This window comes from Sphaerodactylus townsendi, linkage group LG02, assembly GCF_021028975.2.
Source record: "Sphaerodactylus townsendi isolate TG3544 linkage group LG02, MPM_Stown_v2.3, whole genome shotgun sequence".
Taxonomy (NCBI): Eukaryota; Metazoa; Chordata; class Lepidosauria; order Squamata; family Sphaerodactylidae; genus Sphaerodactylus; species Sphaerodactylus townsendi.
Window position 1 is genome coordinate 74,067,185 of NC_059426.1, and position 22,280 is coordinate 74,089,464.

Sequence of the window (22,280 nt, forward strand, 5' to 3'; positions counted from 1 at the left end):
GAAGAGTGAGTGAAATTTTTACAGATTTTTCTGATTAAAACGTGCATTCCCAGTCTAGTAGAATGGGATTCTTGATTTAGTCATTACATCAAAAGTTATTAAAAGCAACCATGTATGCTTATCTTTCATTTATGCTTCTGTTTTGAAAATCACTTTTGTACATAAGATTGTGATTAGGTGAATAATTAGTGGTTGCAAGCAGCAACTCCTCCTGCTTCTCACTCCTCTGCTTCTTCTTCCACTACTCCTTGGAGCTTTGCAAGGATATTAATGTTAGAACAGATATAGAAATATGAAGTAGTTGTGTAAGCCCCAAGAATGATTCAAACTTATTCACAGCCATGCATAGAGGAGCCACTTGGATGCATAGAGGAACCGCTCCTTCCCATGAAAGTATGGAAGAGTCTCTGGTTATGGTATGGAGATGGTCTGAAAAATGGCAGTGTTATGTCAGCTAACTCCTATAAAGCAAAACTAATACAGAACATTGGACTTTCTGAAGTCATCTTCCTTCCAGTTTGTAGGGGTTTTTTGTGCCTCCAAAACATTTCCCACACACACAGTCACAATTACAAGTTAACAACACTGCTACAAATGGTGTCATTTAATTATCTCCTAAGTGGTTGCTTACATAATGGGCAGCCCAATCCAGAGGAGGGTTGGACCTATCTCTGGAGCCAGTAAAGCCCTGTGCCAACATAGGTGCCCACCCTGCTGGTACAAGGGGCAAATGTGCAGGCAGGGGTGATTTACCCCAGCAGTCACTGTTCAGCTCTGCAGCACCCAACTTGGAAGCTGCCAGTGCTGAAAGCTGAACTGGCATGGCTGGGGCATTCAGGGACAGGCCATGGGGTGGAGCTGACCTTCGTCGGCTTCTACTGCCTGCCCAGCCCCTATGCACTGGTAGAACCAGTCTCTGAGATATGCCACATTTTTCATGGTGTATCTCCACTATCCCCATGGAGGATTGTTGGGCGCAGGGCTTTTTTAAAAAAACTTTTTGGGGAGGGCAAGGTGGTCCCGCAAGCTCTCTCTGGATTGAACTGAAAGTCATAATCACAAGTTTCATGACCTATTCTTTGAAAAAGATTGAAAAAGCCATCTATACATTGCCATCATAAAATTCATAAAATAAGCTCACTTAATTTGCTAACAGATGGAATATAAAATGAACACAAAACCAGAATTAATCTAACAAGTTAATCACAGACCCCTTCCTCACATGCAGAATAATGCACTTTCAATCCACTTTCAATGCACTTTGCAGCTGTTCGGATTTTACAGTTTGGAATAGCAAAATCTACTTGCAAACAATTATGAAAGGGGATTGAAAATGCATTATTTTGCATGTACGTAACAGGCCATAGTGGATCTTAAAGTAAAGGCAATGAATGTGTGGATCTATGTTGGCTTTGATCTTATTTTTCGAATTATGTATGAAATGATATAATACTTGAATTTCATAATTGTGTTTTACAATACATTTAATGATGGACTAGCATCATTCTTACAGATGTTATTTGAAGATCTAAGGCAAAATGCTGGACCTTATATAGTTGCAGATGAATCAGACAACCTTTCTTCTTTGGAGACCACAAACATAAAATCAAATGTAAAAAATATTCAAAATTTTATTCAAATTTTTATATAATAGCACAGAAAATGTTATGATTTAATTACTGTATGTTTACGTTTTGGTGAATTTCCAAATGAGATCCCAGTAAATCAATTATTTGTATCTCATGAGGGATGCTACAAAGTTTACAAAACATGATGAACACGCCATATGACACTTTTGTTCATAACTCAAAATGACAACATTCACAGAATCACTGGCTGAATCGCCCCTGTTGGCACACCCTGCTAATACTTAGTAGATTGGCAGGTAACAAAGCAGGTGAACCAGTCTCCCTAATTCTGGAAGGGTAAAAACAAGAGTGTAACAGTGATTCTTCACTGATGTGGAAAAAGTACAACCATGCTTTAGCAAGGTAGCTTTCAATTTATGATTAAAAACAGGCTGAGTGAAATTACATATTAATTTTTCTGCTTATGTCTCCCATGGTCCCACCTTGTTCTGAGTCAAAGTAGAAATCCCATTCCATTTTGTTTGCTAGTCTACTGCCCACTTGTCACTGCAACGATTCAAGTGGAGAGAAACAAGCAAAATGGGTAAATGACAGGGAGAAAAGTTTGCACTAAAGAAGGGGTTAATTCAGTTAGGAAGGCGTGAACTGATTCAGCACCAGCTAATTTGCAGGTTCCCTTCCCCCGTTGTTCCTCAAACAACTGGATAAAAGCTGCTTGCACATTTTCACTTACACCCCAACATCAAAAAGTGCTCAAGACTTTATGAAAAATTAGGGATCAAGAAAGAGTTTTGTTACCCTAAATAGGCAGTCTTTCCACTTTAGTTAGGGGAATTCACGGGAGACAGTGAATGAGAGGGGGGTAACTAGGATTAATAACCAATGTGTGTCAGAATTTGCCTGGGTGAAACTCCCAAATAAGCAGGCAGTTGGACAATTAAAATTGGTTTTAATAAATAATAGAAATATTTTGAAAATGAACATAAGCACACAAAGCATGCAAGAGCTGACTGAAAGAGAAGGGAGGGGGTTGGATGGGATTTCAGGGATGGGTGACAGTTACCAGTCTCGACGGACATCCAGGGAAGCCAGCAATAAAAAAAATGACCAGTATTTCCAGGAGTAAAGGAAAGAGCCTTAAGGCAAGTGGCAGTGCATACACAGATCCAGAACACACATACACACTATGTCTGGCCAAAGAACCAATACCCCAAAATGTGTCCTGAGGCAGTATGAGGTAAAAATCACCTAAACTGGACTCTACAGGCTAATGGTTACTCCACTATAGACATCAGAAGAGCTGCAAGACAGAACAAACCACAAGAATGAAGATAAACAGCCACCCAGAGATAAGGTGTTCTTACCATACATCAAGGGAATCACTGATCAAATAGGGAAACTGATGAAGAAACATAACCTCTAAACAATCTTCAGACCCACCAAGAAAATTCAACCAATGCTATGTTCAGCAAAGGATAAGAGGGATCCTCTAACTTCTGCAGGAGTCTACCGTATACCTTGCAGCTGTGGACAAGTCTACATAGGGACCATGAAACACAGCGCCCAGACACGAATTAAAGAACATGAAAGGCACTGCAGTCTAATTCAGCCAGAAAAATCAGCAATAACAGAAGACATGATAAACCAAGCTGGACACAATGTTATTGAAAACACAAAAATTCTGGATTACTCTGACAGCCACTACATTAGACTACACAGAGAAGCCACTGAAATCCACAAGCACATGGACAATTTCAACAGAGAGGAAGAAACCATGAAAATGAACAAAATTCGGCTACTAGTACTTAAAAACACTAGAATCAAGACCAGCCAGGTTTGGTGAAGTTTGGTGCAGGGGGTCCAAGGTTATGGACTCTCAAAGGTGTAGCCCCCATCTCCTATTAGCTCCCATTGGAAACAATGGGGGAAGGGGCATCCTCTTTTGGAGTTCATAACTTTGGACTCCCTGCACCAAACCTCACTTAACTTGGGTGTTATTATCAGGAGAGTCCCCAAAACAATCCTGGAAATTTTGGTGTTGCTAGCCTAAAAACCTTGTCCCCTGCAGGCCAAAAACTGAAAAACACTAAAAATACAAAAAACAAACCTGAAATTTTTCTCCTCCCCCGCCCCAAGCGCACCTGGTGCAACACGCACCCCCTGGCCCCCTTGTAGCTCCACCTCTGAGATAGGGTAAACAATGGTCTGCTTGGAGTCCTGATGAAGTCGCCTAAGGGTGACACAATGGGAATTAGGTAGCCCCATTGCCCAACCAGGCACACCTTTGGACCAGGGATAAAGTTCAGCAGCCAACCATCTTCTGACAGAGGCTTGACACACAAGATGAATTCCAAAACTCTCTCAGCAGCATACATTTTATGGGTAGTGGTGTCTTATTCCTACATCAACCTTTGGCCCCCACGCCACTGTGGCACTCCTTAGTGGGAGACGGCGTCTGACTGCTGACAGTATGATGCAATTCTAAGGGACATTACCTCCATATGGTATTCACAGTTACAGGCCTGGATAGTAGTGATTTTAGTAAACAAGCAAATAACTGGGGGACTTCTGGTTTGACTTGGTAGCAGACGAACGTCTCCGGGGAGAGCTCCTGGAGTCTCGAGGCTCAACCCCGTTGTAAACTGCAAAACAGCTCAGGGCGAGTGAGCCCTAGCTTCTGCGGCTGCCAGACTCCGAGAGGCCGAGAACAGCCGATAATAGGAGAACGATAAGAGGTGTGGGGTGAGAGTGAGAAAGAGAGTAAATTGTGGAAAGGTTTCTTCTCTGTTATTTTTCTTGTTAACGGAGACTTTTATGAGACGCCTTTGCCTCCCCCCCCCCCTCTTGGTGATATATTATTCCCTGAAGTGAACTAAAGCTTTGAATACAAAGGACTTAAGAATCCTATCTACTTGCCAGGGGAATAGCTCCTTATTAACCTTCGGCAAAGCTTCAAAGCTAGAGGGGAGTAGAAGACTTACTTATTTTTTTTAAAAAAAGGAAGAGAAATAAACACACCGTAAATCTCCACTCCTAAGACTAGGAAATAAACGCAACGTAAAACATCATTCTTGGGACTTGAAGAATAGAAACGGAGGCTATGGCAACAAGAAGGAACACGACTGAGAGTAAAAATACAAAACCAGGAATGAATCAGACAACATCCACACCTAAAAAAGCCCAAAATGACTCAAAAATTGAGCAGATGCTAAACTCTGTCCTATCTTTACAGACAGAAACAAAGGAGCAACTAAATAAATTCCAAACGGATACAAATAAAAAATTTGAAATAATAGAGCAAGAGTTCCAATACATAAAGAAAGAACTGAAAGACAATGCTACACAATTTAAAAAGATAGAGGAGGCCTTCTCCCAAATGAACTCAGCCCTGCATGAAAATGCTGAACACACTGAGGAATTGGAGGAGGCAGTAGGAAAAATCAAGGACCAACAAGGGAAAGATACTGCCCAACTGGCTTTATTAGAACTAAAACAAAAGGAAACTTTTATAAGAGTTAGAGGCCTTCCTGAAGCAACCAATGAGAATCTTCTTCAAAGAATTCTCCCTCTTTTAAATGAAGCGTGGCAAATGGACAATGATGAATCTGTAAAAGAAATAGACAGAGTATACCGCGTAAACTCAAGGATTGCACGTGCAAAAAATATCCCAAGGGACATAGTTTTTAACTGTGTCCGAAAGAGTCTTAGGGACGAATTCCTCCGATATTATTCTGCCAATAAACCACAACTGGACGGAGTAACACTGATCTTCCTAAAAGAGATCCCATCCTTCTTTAGGAAGAAGAGAAGAGACTATACAGAGCTTGCCGATACTCTAAGGCTTAATGGAATCCGCTTCAGGTGGAACATCCCAGAAGGCCTAGCTTTCCAATTTAACTCAAAAAACTATAACATAACATCTACGGCTAAAGCACAAGACTTTTTGACAAAAAAAAGAACAATCTAAAACCCAGCGAAGGCTAGGGGGTAAGACTCTATTAATGCAAAATTGTAGATTGTTATGTTGGAATGTCAATGGTTTAAATAATCCCGTCAAACGTAAAAATATCTTTAGCCAACTTAGAAAACAAAATTTGGACATAATAGCGCTACAGGAAACGCACATTATAACAGATGATTCTAAATATTTATTAAATCCAAGATTGGGTCACCTCTTCCACTCATCATCACAAAATAAAAGGAAATGTGGAGTGGCTTTATACATTTGCAAAGAACTAAAACCCAAAGAAATATATATAGACACGGAGGCGAGACTGATAGTGGTAGAGATTGAATGGAACAATGAGAAAATTAATATAGTGGCGCTATATGCACCAAATACTGAAAAAGCTGCATTTTATGAAAAAATCCATCAACAACTACTCTCACTTAAACTTCATAAAACCATAATTCTGGGAGACATGAATGGAATAGTTAACCCAAATATAGATAGAAGGGCCACAAAAAAGTCAAAAAATACATAAGTTGGCTAGAGACAACAAACTTCCCAATTCGTTCTTTAAGAGGGTGAATCAATTTAACTTGGTGGATATCTGGCATGAAAAATCGGGGTCTTCTTTAGAATTTACTTTCTACTCAGGGAGACACTCAACCCATACTAGAATAGATATGATATGGGCTCCTAAATCCTTGAGCTTCTACACCATTAAGATAAACATACAGGAGAAAATATTATCAGATCACAATCCTATATGTTGGGAATTTGGAGGTGGTAGGAAAAAATTAAATTGGAACATTAAAGATTGGATCCTGAGAAACTCAGGAAACTCAGAAAAAAGATACAATTATGTAGAGACAAACTTACCTTGTTGATCAATCGACCTAAAATCTAAACAAAGAAATAACACAGGATGAAGTAGATAAAGCAATTAAAGGATTGAAACATAAATCACCCGGCCCTGACGGAATAACAGCATTATACTACAAAACATTTAAAGATAGTCTCATAAAACCATTAACGAACTTATTAAATGAAATATTTACAACAAATCTAATCCCCAAATCTTGGACTAAAGCAACCATTTCCTTAATTCCCAAGGTGAAAGAAGGAATCCCTGACCCAAAAGACTTCAGACCGATTTCTGTTCTGAATATAGACTATAAGATCTATACCATAATTTTAGCAAATAAGAACATAAGAACAAGCCAGCTGGATCAGACCAAAGTCCATCTAGTCCAGCTCTCTGCTACTCGCAGTGGCCCACCAGGTGCCTTCGATACTAATCAACTACATAACTAACGACCAATCGGGATTCCTCCCTGGTTGTAACATAACCAGTAACATACGAACTATTTTAAACATTATTGAAATTTTAAACCATACATTACATCTTCCAATGGCAATAATATGCCTCGATGCTGAGAAAGCATTCAATAGAGTTGATTGGAAATTTTTAATAGAGACAATTAAGAAATCAGGGATTAATGGGAATTTTCTTAATGGTATATCAAATCTATACACAAAACAAGAGGCCCAGCTAAAAATAAACAATGAATTAACTGACATATTTAAGATAGAGAGAGGAACGCGACAAGGTTGTCCCCTCTCCCCCTTACTTTTTACTATCTCCCTTGAACCCCTTTTGAAAACAATAATAAAAGATACAACCTTAGAAGGAATAAGACATAAAGGGACAAACTACAAACTAAAAGCCTACGCCGATGACGTAGTTTGCTTCCTGGAAGAACCATCATCAAAAATTAAACATTTAATGAAACTAATTGAAGAATATGGCTCAGTAGCAGGTTTAAAAATAAATAACAAAAAAACAAAAATATTAACAGTTAATATGCGAACAACTGAGGAAAAGAAACTAGAAGAATGTATGGGATTTAAAGTAGTTAAAAAACTAAAATATCTGGGAATAGAACTCGAAAATAATAATAACAATATAATTAAAAATAACTATGAGAAATGTTGGCAAGACATAAGACAGAAATTTAACAAATGGGAGAAATTAAATCTCTCCCTATAAGGCAAAATCTCTACAATAAAAATGACAATCCTCCCAAAAATACTATTCCTAATGCAAAATCTACCAATAATAACAAATAAGAAAATATTTAAAACTTGGGAGAAAGATATAAACAAATTCTTATGGGGAGGGAAAAAACCCAGAGTAAAATTCAAATATCTAACAGAACATAAAAATAGAGGGGGATATGGTCTACCAGACCTCAGACTGTATCATGATGCAGCTGCACTGTGTTGGCTTAAAAAATGGATCAACTTGACAGATCATAATTTACTTAACTTAGAGGAGATGAACAACAGACGGGTCTGGCACAACTATTTATGGCCGGTTAAAGAAAGAATAAGCCAGGAGATAGGGATTTTAATATACATATAGTAAAAAATGCTCTTCTCAAAATTTGGATTAACTATAAAAAGATCTTTTACAGGAAAATACCTATATGGCTATCACGCATGGAAGGATTACAAATCAGAGATAAAAATGAAAAAAAGAACTGGCTAACTTATAAGGACATTACATACACATATCAAAATAGGTAAATAATAAAGCCCAGAGATTTAATTAAGATCCAAGGAAATAACTGTCAATGGTTCACTTACCTTCAACTTCAGAACAGCTGGTCTTATGATGACAAAACCTGGGGAATAAATGATAAATACAATGAATTAGACAAAATATTAATAGGCGAGGATACAAAAGCAATAAGTAAATTGTATCAATTACTATTATGACAGAAATTAGAAACTGAGGAAATAAAACCAAGCATGATTAAATGGGCTGAAAACATAAATAGACCCATCATGCTGACTTCATGGCAACAATTTTGGACAGATATCTACAGATACACCCCTAATACAAATTATTGGGAACATTCTTTAAAACTTTTCTACAGAGACTATGTAACACCACTAACCCTATCCAAAATTAATGACAAATATTCACCTGCATGCTGGAAGTGCAACCAGGAGACGGGAACATTTTTTCACACTTGGTGGACCTGCTCAAAAATAAAAAAATATTGGTCATCTATCCATATAGAAATCGAAAAAATAATGAATTTGAAATTCAAAAAATCCCCAATAATTTACCTGTTAGGTCCAAGCATGATGGAGAAACAAATAGAGAAACCTCAAAAACATTTATTGTTTCATCTTATTCTTGCAGCATGTCTAATCCTGGCCAAACAATGGCGAACAGCTATAATTCCCTCCATGGAAGATTGGCATAGCAAAATACAACAACTTTTTGTTTTGGATAAGGGTTTTCATCAATCTAGATTCCTTCCAGTGGAAACATATTTAGAGATCTGGCAACCCTGGTTACTATATTTAAAGGGAAAGATAGAATTGATTTCCATCCAATTGATTACTAAAGGTATATGTTTATTTTCAAAAATAATAACATAACCAAGAAATTAGATGTAATTTAATTTAGTATTAGACAGTTTGATTAGACATAAAAACTGAACATTGGGTTCAGAGGTTTATAAACTGCTAGAAATGTTAAAGTATTTAATAAATGAATATATTCTTTTGAAGGAGAAGTCGCTCTTTATATAGACAGATTATAGAATGAATTTATTTAATTGCATCAATTTGTTGTATTAACCTAGATATATATCAGATTGATTACTTTATTATATATTATTTGTTGGTGATGCCATTACTCATGTATGTTGTTATTACCAAAGACAAGCAAATAACTCAGATTTCAACTTAATACTGGCATTGCCTTTTTCTTCTCACCCCGTCTAAAATATACAAGTTTGATCCTTAAGCTACAGCAGGCCTACTGTGTGCCTTGTTAGCAGAGTTGGGGGAATAATTCGATACTGCACATGAAAAAGTTGTTTTCAATACAGTGTATTTCAACAACAGTATTTGTGAACAGCATTAACATCCAACAGCAGAGAGACCTTTGGATAAACTTATCTGCAGAAGGGAAACACAAAAAAAGATAGAGGGGAAAAAGAGAAGAATTCAATAAGCTCTGGATATTAGACAGCTTGCACTACTGCTCCCTCTATCACTCAGATGGACTAAACACACCACACCTTAGTATTTATATTTAAACTATTCACACGCTGTCACTTCCCCAGGAGTCCTCAAAGCTCCAACCCCCCCCCCTTTCTAGGTCAGTTCTTCCATTCTTTGATGAGTACCTCTTAAACCCCCCCCCCACAACCAATGTCAGTCAAAATAGCACTTTACTTTAATCCCACCCTTCTTTCAAGGTGTTAAATAGTTCCTTTATCATGTTGAAAGCTGGTGTGGTGCAGTAGAGCAGAGGTTCCCAACCTGGGGTATGTAAATTCCAGAGCATTTGGGGGGGAAAAACAACATAATGGGTTTGCTAATATAGGGATACAATTTTAGGAAACAAGTTGCCAAGGGGTTCAAAAGTTTTCAAGAGGATTGGGACAGAGGTGGGATGCAGCCTATTTGCACCTATTCGGTAGAACCGGTTACTAAAATTTTCTCAGTTCGGAGAACCGGTTATTAATGATTAACTCCACTAGGGACAAGGAGGTAATCTCTGTCCTTGGGTACAACAAATTTCGTCAAGTGGGGGTGCAAAATCGCCCCCCAGGGCCCCTGCAGCCCCCCTGTCCCCATGGCATCCCCCCATGTGTGTATGAACTGTGTGACATACTACAATATATAGTAATACTATTTTTTTTGTTCATTGGTATAAAGGTTGGAAAGTATTATAGGTAAAGATTTTTCATTTTCTTCCCCCCGCCCCCTTGAAATTTATATTGGCAAGAGAGGAGTTTAAACTATTCTTTTAGATTAAGGATTTTGGATCTCTCCCTCTGTTAGTTTTCTTTCAATAGATAAAGTAGTTATAGGAATCTGAAGGTGAAGTAGAAAGTAGGGAGGTAGGGAAATATGGGAAGGAGGGAGGCAATATAGAATGTTTTAGTTGGGGGGGTTGAGAGAGATAGACAATTAGATATGTTTGTAATATGTTAACAATTGTAAACAGTTTTGGTTTCTCTCCTTACTTCTAGTGTTATACTATTTTAAAAATCCAACTCAATTATAATTATATAAGAAGAAGAAGAAGAGTTTGGATTTATATCCCCCCTTTCTCTCCTGCAGGAGACTCAAAGGGGCTTACAATCTTCTTGCCTTTCCCCCTCACAACAAATACCCGGTGAGGTAGGTGGGGCTGAGAGAGCTCCGAGAAGCTGTGACTAACCCAAGGTCACCCAGCTGGCATGTGTGGGGGTGTACAGACTAATCTGAATTCCCCAGATAAGCCTCCACAACTCAGGCGGCAGAGCTGGGAATCAAACCCGGTTCCTCTAGATTAGATACATGAGCTCTTAACCTCCTACGCCACTGCTGCTCCTTTAAAAAAGAAAGAATATACTACCATACGGTATATTGCTTTTTAAAATACTTTAAACAGTCATTATTTGAATCTAGAGGCGGGCCGAAGGGGAACTGCACCTGGAGCACGCGCATCCTGTGTCCTTGCCACAGCCCCACCCAAGAATGCCCCAACCCTGGAATCCTGGCCACGCCCCCATTGTGCCCCACCCAGCCCCATTGGCGCTACACCACTGTTTGAATCCCACCACCATCGGAACCTGTTACTAAAATTTTTGAATCCCACCACTGGGTTGGGAAGAGGGTTGGGAATAACTGTGGTAGAATGAAAGAGAAACCCCACTCTCCCCTATCACTAAGGCCATTTCAAATCCCAGGGAACTGAGATCACTCTTTCCACAGCTCTGCTCTGGGATATAATGAAAAGAGAATTTTACGCCCTTTCTTCTTTCCACTACAGCTGCCAGATAGGCGCAGTTATTCATACACGCAAGTCTCTCAACCCTGAGAATAAACTTTCAGCAATGTCTTCAGGAAGGAAGGTAGAGTAGGAAACATCCTACATTTCTTGCAACCGTGGATTACAGGATCCTGTCTATTATCTTTTACATACACACTGATCTCATAAAGTTAGATAAGGCATCTTTTCCAGTTAACACAGTCATTTCCTTCATGAAACATAAAATGTGTAAAAGCTGGGGTTTGTTCCATAGGTCATAAAGTGTTACAGCTTCCTACCTGGGGATATATTGCAATAGCATATGCAGATTATGTGGTGTCAGCTCCAAATTCTTAAATTCAGCTGCCCTAGATTCCTATCAAGTTGATTTTTCACTGGCTGAAAGTTAGCACATATTACATCAAGCTAAAGCTATGTTCCCAATAGGACTTTTCCCCCCAAATATGACAGGCTGATATTAAACATACATTCATATATGACTTATCTGATACTGATTATTCTTCCACTCCTTTTCCATCTTACAAAGCATGTCATATGAGTAAGAGGTGGATATACACTGACCTACTGCCATATCCATATAGAATTCCCAGTTTTGATAATTTTATGAATTGTTGCCATTTCACTGTTACATGGCCTATTTCCCCCTGGAGATTCCCAAATATCTTTTGACCTTCTGATGCCAGAGGTACAGGATTGAATACACCTACAAAATACCTGGGCCTTAAGAGGAGAAAAGAATCTAGTTTAATATTATAGACAGTACCCTTGATCAAGAAACAACTGCTTTAAGCACTCCAGGCAGGGAGCAGAATGATTTCCTGGAGTATTGGTGGAGTATGTCCAGGGACGTAGGTATAGATTTTTTATTGGGGGGACAGTTCGGGGGGCATGGTCACACCTCCACCCACCCCTGGGGGTGTGGCTATGCCTCCCCAAGCCCTGCCCTCAGCCTCAGTGCTTATAAAAGCAGCTCTCCAAGGTCGGGGATGGCTGAATCCCCTGCCATGCCCTCCCTTGCCCCCCCACCAGCTGGGCTCCCAGTCAGTGGCTGGCAGCCCCTTCTGCCCTCCCCTCTGTGCAGAGGCGTAGCTAGGGAAAATGGAGCCCGGTGCAAAATCTGAGTTTTGCAGGGGGCCCCCCATGGGCGGCCGCTGTGATGTTGGAATCCACTCCAAAACAGCATCACTTTCAATGGTGTTTAAACTAGACAGCCCAAATTCTCCTTTCATATCCACCTTAAGGGGAGAATCTGGGGTCCTCCGTTAAAACTGGACTCCCAATTAAAACTGGGGTCCCCAGTTAAAACTGAAAGTGATGCTGTTTTGGAGTGGATTCTCCCCCAACCTGAAACAGCATCACTTTAAATGTTTAAACTGGGGACCTCAGATTCTCCCTTTAAATCCATGCCAAAGGGCGTGGATTTAAAAGGAGAATCTGGGGAAAATTGGGGGTTGCCTGCTGTCAGGGGTGCAATTGTTATGCTAGCAGCACCAAACTTTCAAGGGATCATTAGGAGGCACTCCTAATGATACCACCCAGGTTTGGTGAAGTTTGGTTCAGGGGTCCAAAGTTATGGACCCTCAAATGTGTAGCCCCCATCTCCTATTAGCTTCCACTGGAAACAATGGGGGATGGGAGCACCCCCTTTGGAAGTCCATAGCGTTGGACCCCTAGGACCAAACTTCACAAAACATGGGTGGTATCAGTAAGAGACTAACCTGATGATACCACCCAGGTTTGGTGAAGTTTGGTTTAGGGGATCCAAAGTTATGGACCCTCAAAGGTGTAGCCCCATCTTCTATTAGCTCCCATTGGAAACAATGGGGGCACCCCCTTTGGGAATCCATAACTCTGGATCCCCTGAACCAAACCTCACTAAACATGGGTAGTATCATCAGGAGAGTCTCCTAAAACATCACTGAAACTTTGGTGCTTCTAGCCTAAAAACTGCAACCCCTGCAGGCCAAAAACTGAAAAAAACACTAAAAAATCCAAAAACCCCACAAACGGGGGGGGGGTGGAGCTTTGGATATGTAATGGGGGGATTGAACCCGAGAAACCCCCCCCCCCTTATCTACATCCTTGAGTATGTCTATAAGGCTTCTTTGAATGTCCAGAGCTCCTCATACCCTTTTCTATAAATGATGACCCAGGTTTGCAGAATAATAGACCACTCACAAATGCAATTGATCGGTGATTCAATCATAAACTGAGGAAGAAGTCTGTTTTCATGAATTCTGGAACATGTTGTGAGGACCTTGCCCCCTCCAGCAGAGTTCCCTTAGATAGTGGGACTGCTCTCTTATTTTGGACTTAGTTGTTGCAAAGTTGCAGCTAAAGTGTCAAGGAATCTGAAATTGCGGGGGTCTAATAAGGCACCTTAATTGAGCCATGACAATGGAAAATCCCAGGAACTGAGGCCATTTCTGCACGGTCAGAGGCAGCGGCTTCCCACTGGCTTAAATGAAGCCAGTATAGCGTCAGGACCATTTGCACGGTCTCATGCAGGCAGTCCCAATACCAACGCTGCCCGCAGGGGTGGCTCTGCACAGAGCGGCCCAGGGTGTGAGGAAGACTCTTACCTTTGCTTCCTGTGCAGCTCCGGATGGCTGGAAAGACATGCCCACGCTGCCCTCCAAACCCCGGGGTTCAGGGGCAGCGTGGGCGTGTCTTTCCACCCATCTGGAGCTGCACAGTAAGCAAAGGTAAGTGTCTTCCTCACACCAGAGGGGCCAAAAGCAGCACCCTCACACTGGTGCGGTTTGCACTGCGCTGGCTGGAAGACAGTACTTTTGGAAAAACTCGCTCCCTGAGCGAGTTTCAATAAAGTTGTTTTCCCGCCATTTTGGGGCTGGCACACGGCGCTGCTGCAATGCAGCAGCACCAGCTGTGCAAACAGTGCACCTAGGGACGGTGTTTTTTCTGTCCGTAGGGCGCTGCTTTTTGGCCATGCAGAAACAGCCAGTGAGAATGGGGGTTGCTGCAAGGAAAACAGAACAAATGTAATCTCCACCATCTCAGTGGAATATTGTTCTCAATAAAAGAAAACATCTCAATGCTAGATACATCACCCAGTATCTTGACATACTACAAAGGTGTCTGCCCAGCCCAAGGACATTACTGTTTCATTAACCAACTAACAATCCCTCTTCTTTTTTTATTCAATCAAGAAGAGCCCTCAAGTCATTAATTTGCCCTACATCTGTTGCTCTCCTGTTGCCCTCCATCACACCTCACCCAAACTTTTGTGTCCATGCAAATATACCTCACTTGAACCTAATTAACAAATGTTGATTATGTTGCCTCACCCAAACTCTTTGATCCCACGCAGATTTGGCTCACAGCAGTCTAATGAAGTTAACTTGAAGCCAGTTAGTAAAATGTATTTTTTAAATCTTGAGCCAATCCAAAATTGTATTCAGGATCCTTCTGATAAAAGAAGGACCCCAGACCAAGCAAATCATTTTCCAGGTCCCTGATGCAGACCTCTGCTGACTGAGAACCCCTGCTGCATGCTGCATGCTTTTTTCTCCTTGCTTTGCTGGCTCCTTGCTCTGCTCCTTGGATCCTCACTGCTTCTACCTGCAAAACCTCTCCAGGTCTCAAACCCTGGGCTTAAGGTTGTATGTCCAGTCTACAAAACTTCTCAATTTTTTCCCTTCTGCTTTTATAAAGCACACCTTCTTGCTGGGGCGTATGAGTGAGTGCTTGGGGAATAGGTGCTTAATATAGGTTCTTTACATTTTTACTTCTTTGTATTTTATTTTGTATTCAATAAAGTTATTTGTCTGTTTTACAATTAAAATAACTTTTCCCCTCTTTCCTCATAATGTTATTTTTGGGATACTCTTACTGAGATCCACTTTGTTTTATTCCTTTCTGGGTAACACTGTAACCAAGATCCCTTCTTCCTGTGATTCTTCAAGGCTCCTCTCATTTAGGGTGATGTATGCAGACAGGTTAATAACCTGATCTGGCAAATGCATCTCCCCTATTAAAACCATCAACCACCCATTTGGTCAGGCAGGAAGCTCAGCTCCTGATCTATTCACATTTCCCAGAACTGCACAGCACTGATGTTCATAACCCATCAGTACTGCATGAGGGGGTCTGAGATATGAAAAGGTAATAATAGGGTATGTCTAGCCCTACTTTTTTTGTAGGTGGTTCTGCTCCTGGACCATCTTCCATTCCTGAAGTCATAGGATTCTCCACCCTGCCCTTTCTTCCACAAATGCAGAATGCTGGCCAATCTTGTCAAAGTAGGCTGGGTATAATTTGTTCTTTCTCCCATTCTGCATCCCCTTCCTGGAATTCACCCTCCACTTCCTCCTGTCAGCTCCTGCCTGGTTGAGCCAAATGATGTTACTTATCCTTGAAGACACATATGGAAGGAATAACTGGACAAATAATACCTCTATGCCATTTAAGGAACCCCTCTCCCTCTATGCCACAGATCCAGGTTGAATTGGGTGATTTAACACTTCAAGCCCCAATGTGTCTGTGAGTCCTGTAGTTGACATGCAGCAGATGTAACAAAAGGGTGGCCGTGAATCACCATGGCCACAGTTGCTGCCCAGGAAGGGCGGTTGGGGGCCTCTCAGCCATGCCCCCACGGACAGGGCAATGTCACTAGGAGAGGCCACCCAGAGCTTACATAAGGCTGGGCCAGCCTTTGTGTTCAGACCATGTGCCCTGGTTAGCCAACAACTCACCCACCCACCTCTCCCCTTTTCATATGTTGGTGATGTGTTAATGCATGCTGCTTTGTCATAGCCATTCAGTGGTTTGACACATGGGAATTGATCTGAGGGGCTGGGGGAGGGGAAGCTAGGGAGCTCTGAGGCAGCTCCAAGGGCATCCGTCAGCCAGCAGGGCAGCGCTGCCCTGGAGGCACCCCTGGGGAGGGGTTGCCCAGTGTTACAAATCAGATCAGAATCCCATGCTTCACCTCATGCTCCTTACTGTGCAATAAACAGTTGGCTATGGCCAAGAAATTTTCCCCAGCCATGAGTGTTGTGTGATTATTGGGTCAAAGGGCTCCAAGAAGGGGTGGCCTTCTCTCCCAAGCAACAATGGTGGCACAGGGTAAGTCCCACACTGCGCTTTGTTGCCATTAAATAGTTCAATCTTGCTGCATGTACTACTATCCAGTACTCTTTCTCTTCTGCATCTTGGGTTAGATAAATAAAGTTATTTTCTCATAAAGAAGAAGAAGAAGAGTTTGGATTTATATCCCCCCTTTCTCTCCTGTAGGAGACTCAAAGGGGCTTACAATCTCCTTTCCCTCCCCCCCCCCACAACAAACACTCTGTGAGGTAGGTGGGGCTGAGAGAGCTCCGAAAAGCTATGACTAGCCCAAGGTCACCCAGCTGGCATGTGTGGGAGTGCACAGGCTAATCTGAATTCCCCAGATAAGCCTCCACGGCTCAGGCAGCAGAGCGCGGAATCAAACCCGGTTCCTCCAGATTAGAATGCACCTGCTCTTAACCACTGTGCCACTGCTGCTCCTGCAATTAAGTATTTGTCTTGCTTCCACTTTCCCCTCTCTGGGAGATTTCTTGTGTTAAGTTGGGATGCTAGCATAAACAATGGTTCCTTTTTATCCTGGGACCAGTGTTCTAGTTCTTCATGTGTTAAGTATGTTGTCTACATGACAGACCTGAAACAGGGAACACCACATCAAATCATAGTGAGTGCTACTGGTAAGTACCACAAAAAATCCAAAATATGCCATGTTACTTTGCCCACAAAAAATTAAGGACATCCACTGAAGCCACTGGATAGCCAACGGGTCTCTTCAGAAATGGAGAGAACGTCTGGGTTTTTTTTTCAGGGATGGCAAGGATGAAGCAAGCACCCGCAGTTAAGCCTAGCTTTGCTCTTGCTGTGGTTGAGAGAAGAAAAACCAGTTTTGCTTGTAATGATACTCTCTTCCTTTCTGAACTTCTTTCTCCCTTGATTGTGCTGAGTTTGTATTCAGCAGATTGTCCTCCTTAAAGGAAAATGTGTCTATAGTTTTCAATTGAGATATCAGAAGTTCAGTCACACCATCTCTTTGCATCTAGCCATCTTTACTGCATGCATTCTAAATTAAGAATACTTTCACATGTAGATGTGAAACAAATGCTTAAACAAGATTTTAGTAATTCCTATCATCTTTGTTCCATCTTCCTCCCAAATATCTTTGCATGTTGCTTCAAGAAGCAGTTTCTATTCTAGACTATTACGTTGTATAAGCTATTTTCTCAGTTTTTAAGACATTTAGTCAAGAGACCTTGGCCAGTTTGACCACCACAAATATAACTTCCCCCCTCTCTCTCCCCTCTCTCCCCTTGCTTCTCTGATGTGTTGAGGTGTTGTGGTGGGTTAGGCCCTTATTCATTTGTTTAAAGGGATTTTTTGTGGGGGGAGTTGTATTCACTGCTACTCTGTTGTGTTGGTGGAGTTATATTGTTGTACTTCTCCATTCTGATATAATAAGTGAGAGGCTAGTTTGAATAACAGCATCTTAGGAATTGGTTCAAAAGACTTCAAATTTTAATTTAGATGTTGGGCTTTAGGTTCTTCATAATTAGGTTTGTGGTAGGTGTTAAGAAAAGTAAAGGGTAAAGGGTCTTGTTTGCCAAATAGTTAATCAACATAAACTAAAGCTTTTCATTGTCAGTTTTGAACTTCATTACGATTGACCCAAGCGGCTTTAGAAAACTAGTTCCTCACTTCAGATAGAAGCTTTGTAGAGGAGCTCTTAGTTCCTTTATCATTTGCAGTAGAAGAATTTGCAGTAGAAGAAGAGTAAGAAGAATTTGGATTTATATCCCCCCTTTCTCTCTTGTAAAAAGACTCAAAAAGACTTGCAAACTCCTTCATGTTTCTCTCCCTACAACAGAAACCTTGTGAGGTAGGTGGGATTGAAAGCGTTCTGAAGAACTGTGACTAGCCCAAGGTCATCCTTCAGGAATTGTTAGAGTGAGGGGGGAATTTGATTGACCAAATAAGAGTCTGCAGCTCTTACAGAGGAGTGGGGAATCATATTGGATGTAGCAATGTCTAATGTGCAAAATGGCCCAGCAGGAGGCAGGCAAGGGGTCAGCTGGAGAGGGCTGTAAAGTTAGTGACTCCTTTGTCCTTTTGTGCCACCTCTTGTCTGTCCTGACACTCTCAGGTCTAGTATCCTGCTTCTTCTCGAAAGTAAAAAAAGAGCCAGCAAGATAGCAGCATGCTATCTCTCCCTCTTTCCTTCCCTAAATGTCCTTCCTAATACACACTTACCTTTTGTCCTTTTAATCAGTGTGTTAGCTGCTTCTCCATGCGGTACACTCCAACATTGTTGGCTATGGTCCTATGAGTTAATTGCACTGATTAAAAGACAAAGGAAATTTTTGCTCCAGATTCAGAAAGCCAGGGAACAATAATATGTACAGAAGGTGGCCACCCCCTGTGGAGAGAGGTATGGCACTCACATAGACCTGCTTACAAATGTAAATTTCTCCACATGGAGATTACAAATGAAAGTGATCTTACAGCAGGAAAATTTATGGACCCTTCTTTCAACACCAAAACCAGCCCAGCCAGATGAAACCTGGAACAAATGAAACTCCAAAGCAAGAGTTATTATTGTATCAACTTTATCCAACTAATTATGAACTGACACTTTTATACAGTGACTGAAATTTGGGAGGAGTTAGAAAAACATTTGGGAAAGAAATTTGGAACAACAATGATGTTTCTGCAGTATCAGCTACTTATGAAACATTTGCCCAAAGGGGGTGATTTAAATCAGCATATTAATGAGATACTGAGGCTAATTGTCCAGTAAAGTTAGCTGGAAAGGTCTGAGCAGATGATGATTTACTTCTTGTTGATTTGATTGCCAAAAAGTTATGAGAACTTTGTAACTGATAAAATGTAAAGAAAACTTACATTTGGTGCAAGTTGTTGGTTAGCTGAAGGAGGAGAGCTTGAGGAGGAAGTTTGAGGAGGAAATGATTTACAAGCTTCAGCTATACGCAACAAGACATTTTTACGATGTGATGCATACAATAAAATGGGCCATTTTGCAAGTCAGTGCCCAGACTACAGCAAAAGTCTGCGAGCAAAGCATCATTTGGGTTTTAGAACAATAAACAATAAAAGCTGTCAGCATGATCCCTCCCACAGCAGCAGCGCTGAGAGTACAGACAAAGTTTTTTGTGGTAAAATCTGAAGAAATAAAACAAAATGCTTAGATTTTAGACAGTGGAAGTAGTAATCACCATTATGGAGATAAAAGCTTATTTGAGTACTTGGATGAAAAGAAACGGGAGCAAGGACATAGGTAAGGGGGGGTGTTCTTGGGTTCAACCCCCCCCATTCATGTCCGAAGCTCTGCCCCCCTGTTTGTGGGTTTAAAAAATATTTTAGGTTTTTTTTTGGTTTTTGGCCTGGAGCTGAGATGGGGGCTACCCTTTTGAGGGCTACCCTTTTGAGGGTCCATAACTTTGCCCCCCCTGAACCAAACTGCACCAAACTTGGGGGGTAGAATCAGGACAGTCTCCTGATGATATGCTGAAATTCTGGTGCCAATATGTTTAAAAATGCACCCCCTGCAGGCACCAATGACCTGGTGGGGTGGCCGCACATAGGGGGCATCCAACTCAGGTTTTGCCCAGGGCTCCAGTTTGCCTCATTACGCCCCTGTGTGGGGTGGATTCCAGCATCACAGTGGCTGCCTGGGGGGGGGGGGCAAAACTCAGATTTTGCACTGGCTCCATTTTCCCTCTATGCCTCTGCCCAGAGGGGAGGGCAGAAGGAACTGCCGGCTGCTGGCTGGGAGCCCAGCTGGTGCGGGGCAGGGGAGGGCAGGGGAGTCTGCCATCCCCGGCCTTGGAGAGCTGCTTTTATAAGCGCTAGGCCGGGGGCGGGGCTTGGGGAGGCGTGGCCATGCCCTAGGGGTGGGTGGGGGTGTGGCCCCACCCGCAAACCCTCCCCATAAAAAATGTATACATACGTCCCTGAATGGGAGTCACTCTACATTGCAAATGACGTAGTAATCAGAGCAGAAAAGGTTGGGAGCCTGACCCTAAAATACATTCTTCTAGGAGGCGTGATGAGAGAGATTACCATGACAAACTGATTACATGTACCCTCACTTACAAATAATCTGATCTCAATAAGAGCTTTAACAGACCAGGGCTTCTCTGTGTCTGACTAAGCATGTTTAATTTTTGATGACCTGGCCAAAATTGGTGTCCCAAGGAATTAAACAAAATGGGCTGTTGGCTGTGGTGGGTTTTCAGGTTTCTGAAAAAAAGCCCGCCCACCCTCATTTACCTGTATTAGTATGTAGGGTTTTTTCCCAACTTTATCAAAAACTTTCATGTCCAATAAATTCAAATCTGAAAAAATACCCATCCTGAAAAAAATCCTAAAAATTATTCCATCTTACTGTAAACTTTTAAATCCATATTCAACTACAGACTTAAACCAGGTCATAATTTGTTTTGCATTACAGTTATTTTTCTTCCCCTTAATTTCTGTCAGTATGCAATAACCCCTACTGATTTGGCTCATTTCTTCTGGCACTGTTTGCTGCTTATTATCACACCATAATTTGCTGCTTATTATCATACTTTAATTTGCTATTAGCTGTGAGGATTTGCATACATTAATGAAGACATCAGCTCTTGAAGAATAGTCACATTGTGAAAAACATTACTATAGGTTGTGAGTACCTCTACCCTGTATACTATCAGTTTAGCATTCCGGAGGTTTGCTGCCACTGTTTCATGTAAATTTATATTTTATCTGATGATGAATTTTTTTTCGCCACAGCGAGTCAGGTAAATTCATTTTACTTTCTGAGCTGAACAATCAAAACCATTCTTTACAGATTTAGAGGCAAACAAGTGGGAACCTGCAGGGACTTGCAGGAGATATCTCATTTCCCCTTTCCCCACTATTTCTCTTTTCCTTCTCTGAAAGCCTGCTGCTTCCTTCTCTCCTTCCTACCTGTTAGGTCTTGGACCTTTAGACAATAAACAGACTCTGGATTCTTGATCAGTAGCGTTTATTGAAAGGCAACGAAGCATCCAGCTTGAGAAAGCCAGTTTTGCCAGACCTGGCTTGCCTGGAGCCCTTTATCCTCAACTAGTCCCCCCCCCCCTCCTGTTTTCCCAGAGAAAATATGAAGAGAGTTGTTGGAGGCTTAGATGCCCCAAGATGCAATAGGGATAGATACAGCCACCTGGCTTCCTCCCCCCCCCCCCCTTCAGGGCAACAGGCACATCCTGTTTCTCTGAGCAATGACTCACCAGGGTCACTAGCCTAATTATTTACAATCCGTGTTAAAGCCATAAAGATCAGAAGAGAAAGGAAGAGAAAGAGAAAGTCCCTTTACATATCAATCAGGTTACATTATCAATCAGGTTACATAGGAGTGAAGTGAAGCTCTAACCACTATGCACACTAACTTTATTAGGATGGCTGCTTTTGAATGGTAGCAAACTGCCAGGCCTAGATGAATCATACAGTCAGGTGATATCAAGTCACCCAGTGGTTGCTACCAGGACTGGCCTGGAAACAGCCCTGGAAAGAACAATGCCCTCTTCCCCTGCATTTTTACTCTCAGAAACCAAGCCTGGAAACAATTGATTGCCTAACAATGGTCTCCAAGGGAATCCATTTTTTAAAAAGCTACAGGCATTGCTTTTATCATTTTGGGGTTTTTCACCCCTCAGTTTATTTTTTTTAGATTTCAGATTTTTCCACAAACCTGGGACATTTTTCTGATTTGTTGAAAGATCTGTCTTTTCTGTTCACAGCTTCAATCACTAGGTTTAAGTGTCCTCAGATCCGGTCAACTTCACTATTAGAATATACGTGGGAATCTGCATGGACCTGGCAGGTGAATTTTCCT

The 22,280-nt window shown here is 41.5% G+C and overlaps 2 protein-coding genes across 2 annotated transcripts in view; one reads left to right on the forward strand and one right to left on the reverse strand.

Annotated features, from left to right (window-relative positions):
- LOC125426611 (acyl-CoA (8-3)-desaturase-like) overlaps positions 1-22,280 on the reverse strand; it is a 181,856-nt gene that overhangs the window by 56,705 nt on the left and 102,871 nt on the right. The gene's annotated exons all lie outside the window — the stretch shown is intronic.
- Positions 4,255-9,229, forward strand: LOC125426613. Its single transcript, XM_048485118.1, has 2 exons — positions 4,255-5,576; positions 8,750-9,229. Exon 1 carries the CDS (start codon positions 4,690-4,692, stop codon positions 5,554-5,556), a length of 867 nt encoding a protein of 288 aa, XP_048341075.1. The 5' UTR covers positions 4,255-4,689; the 3' UTR covers positions 5,557-5,576; positions 8,750-9,229.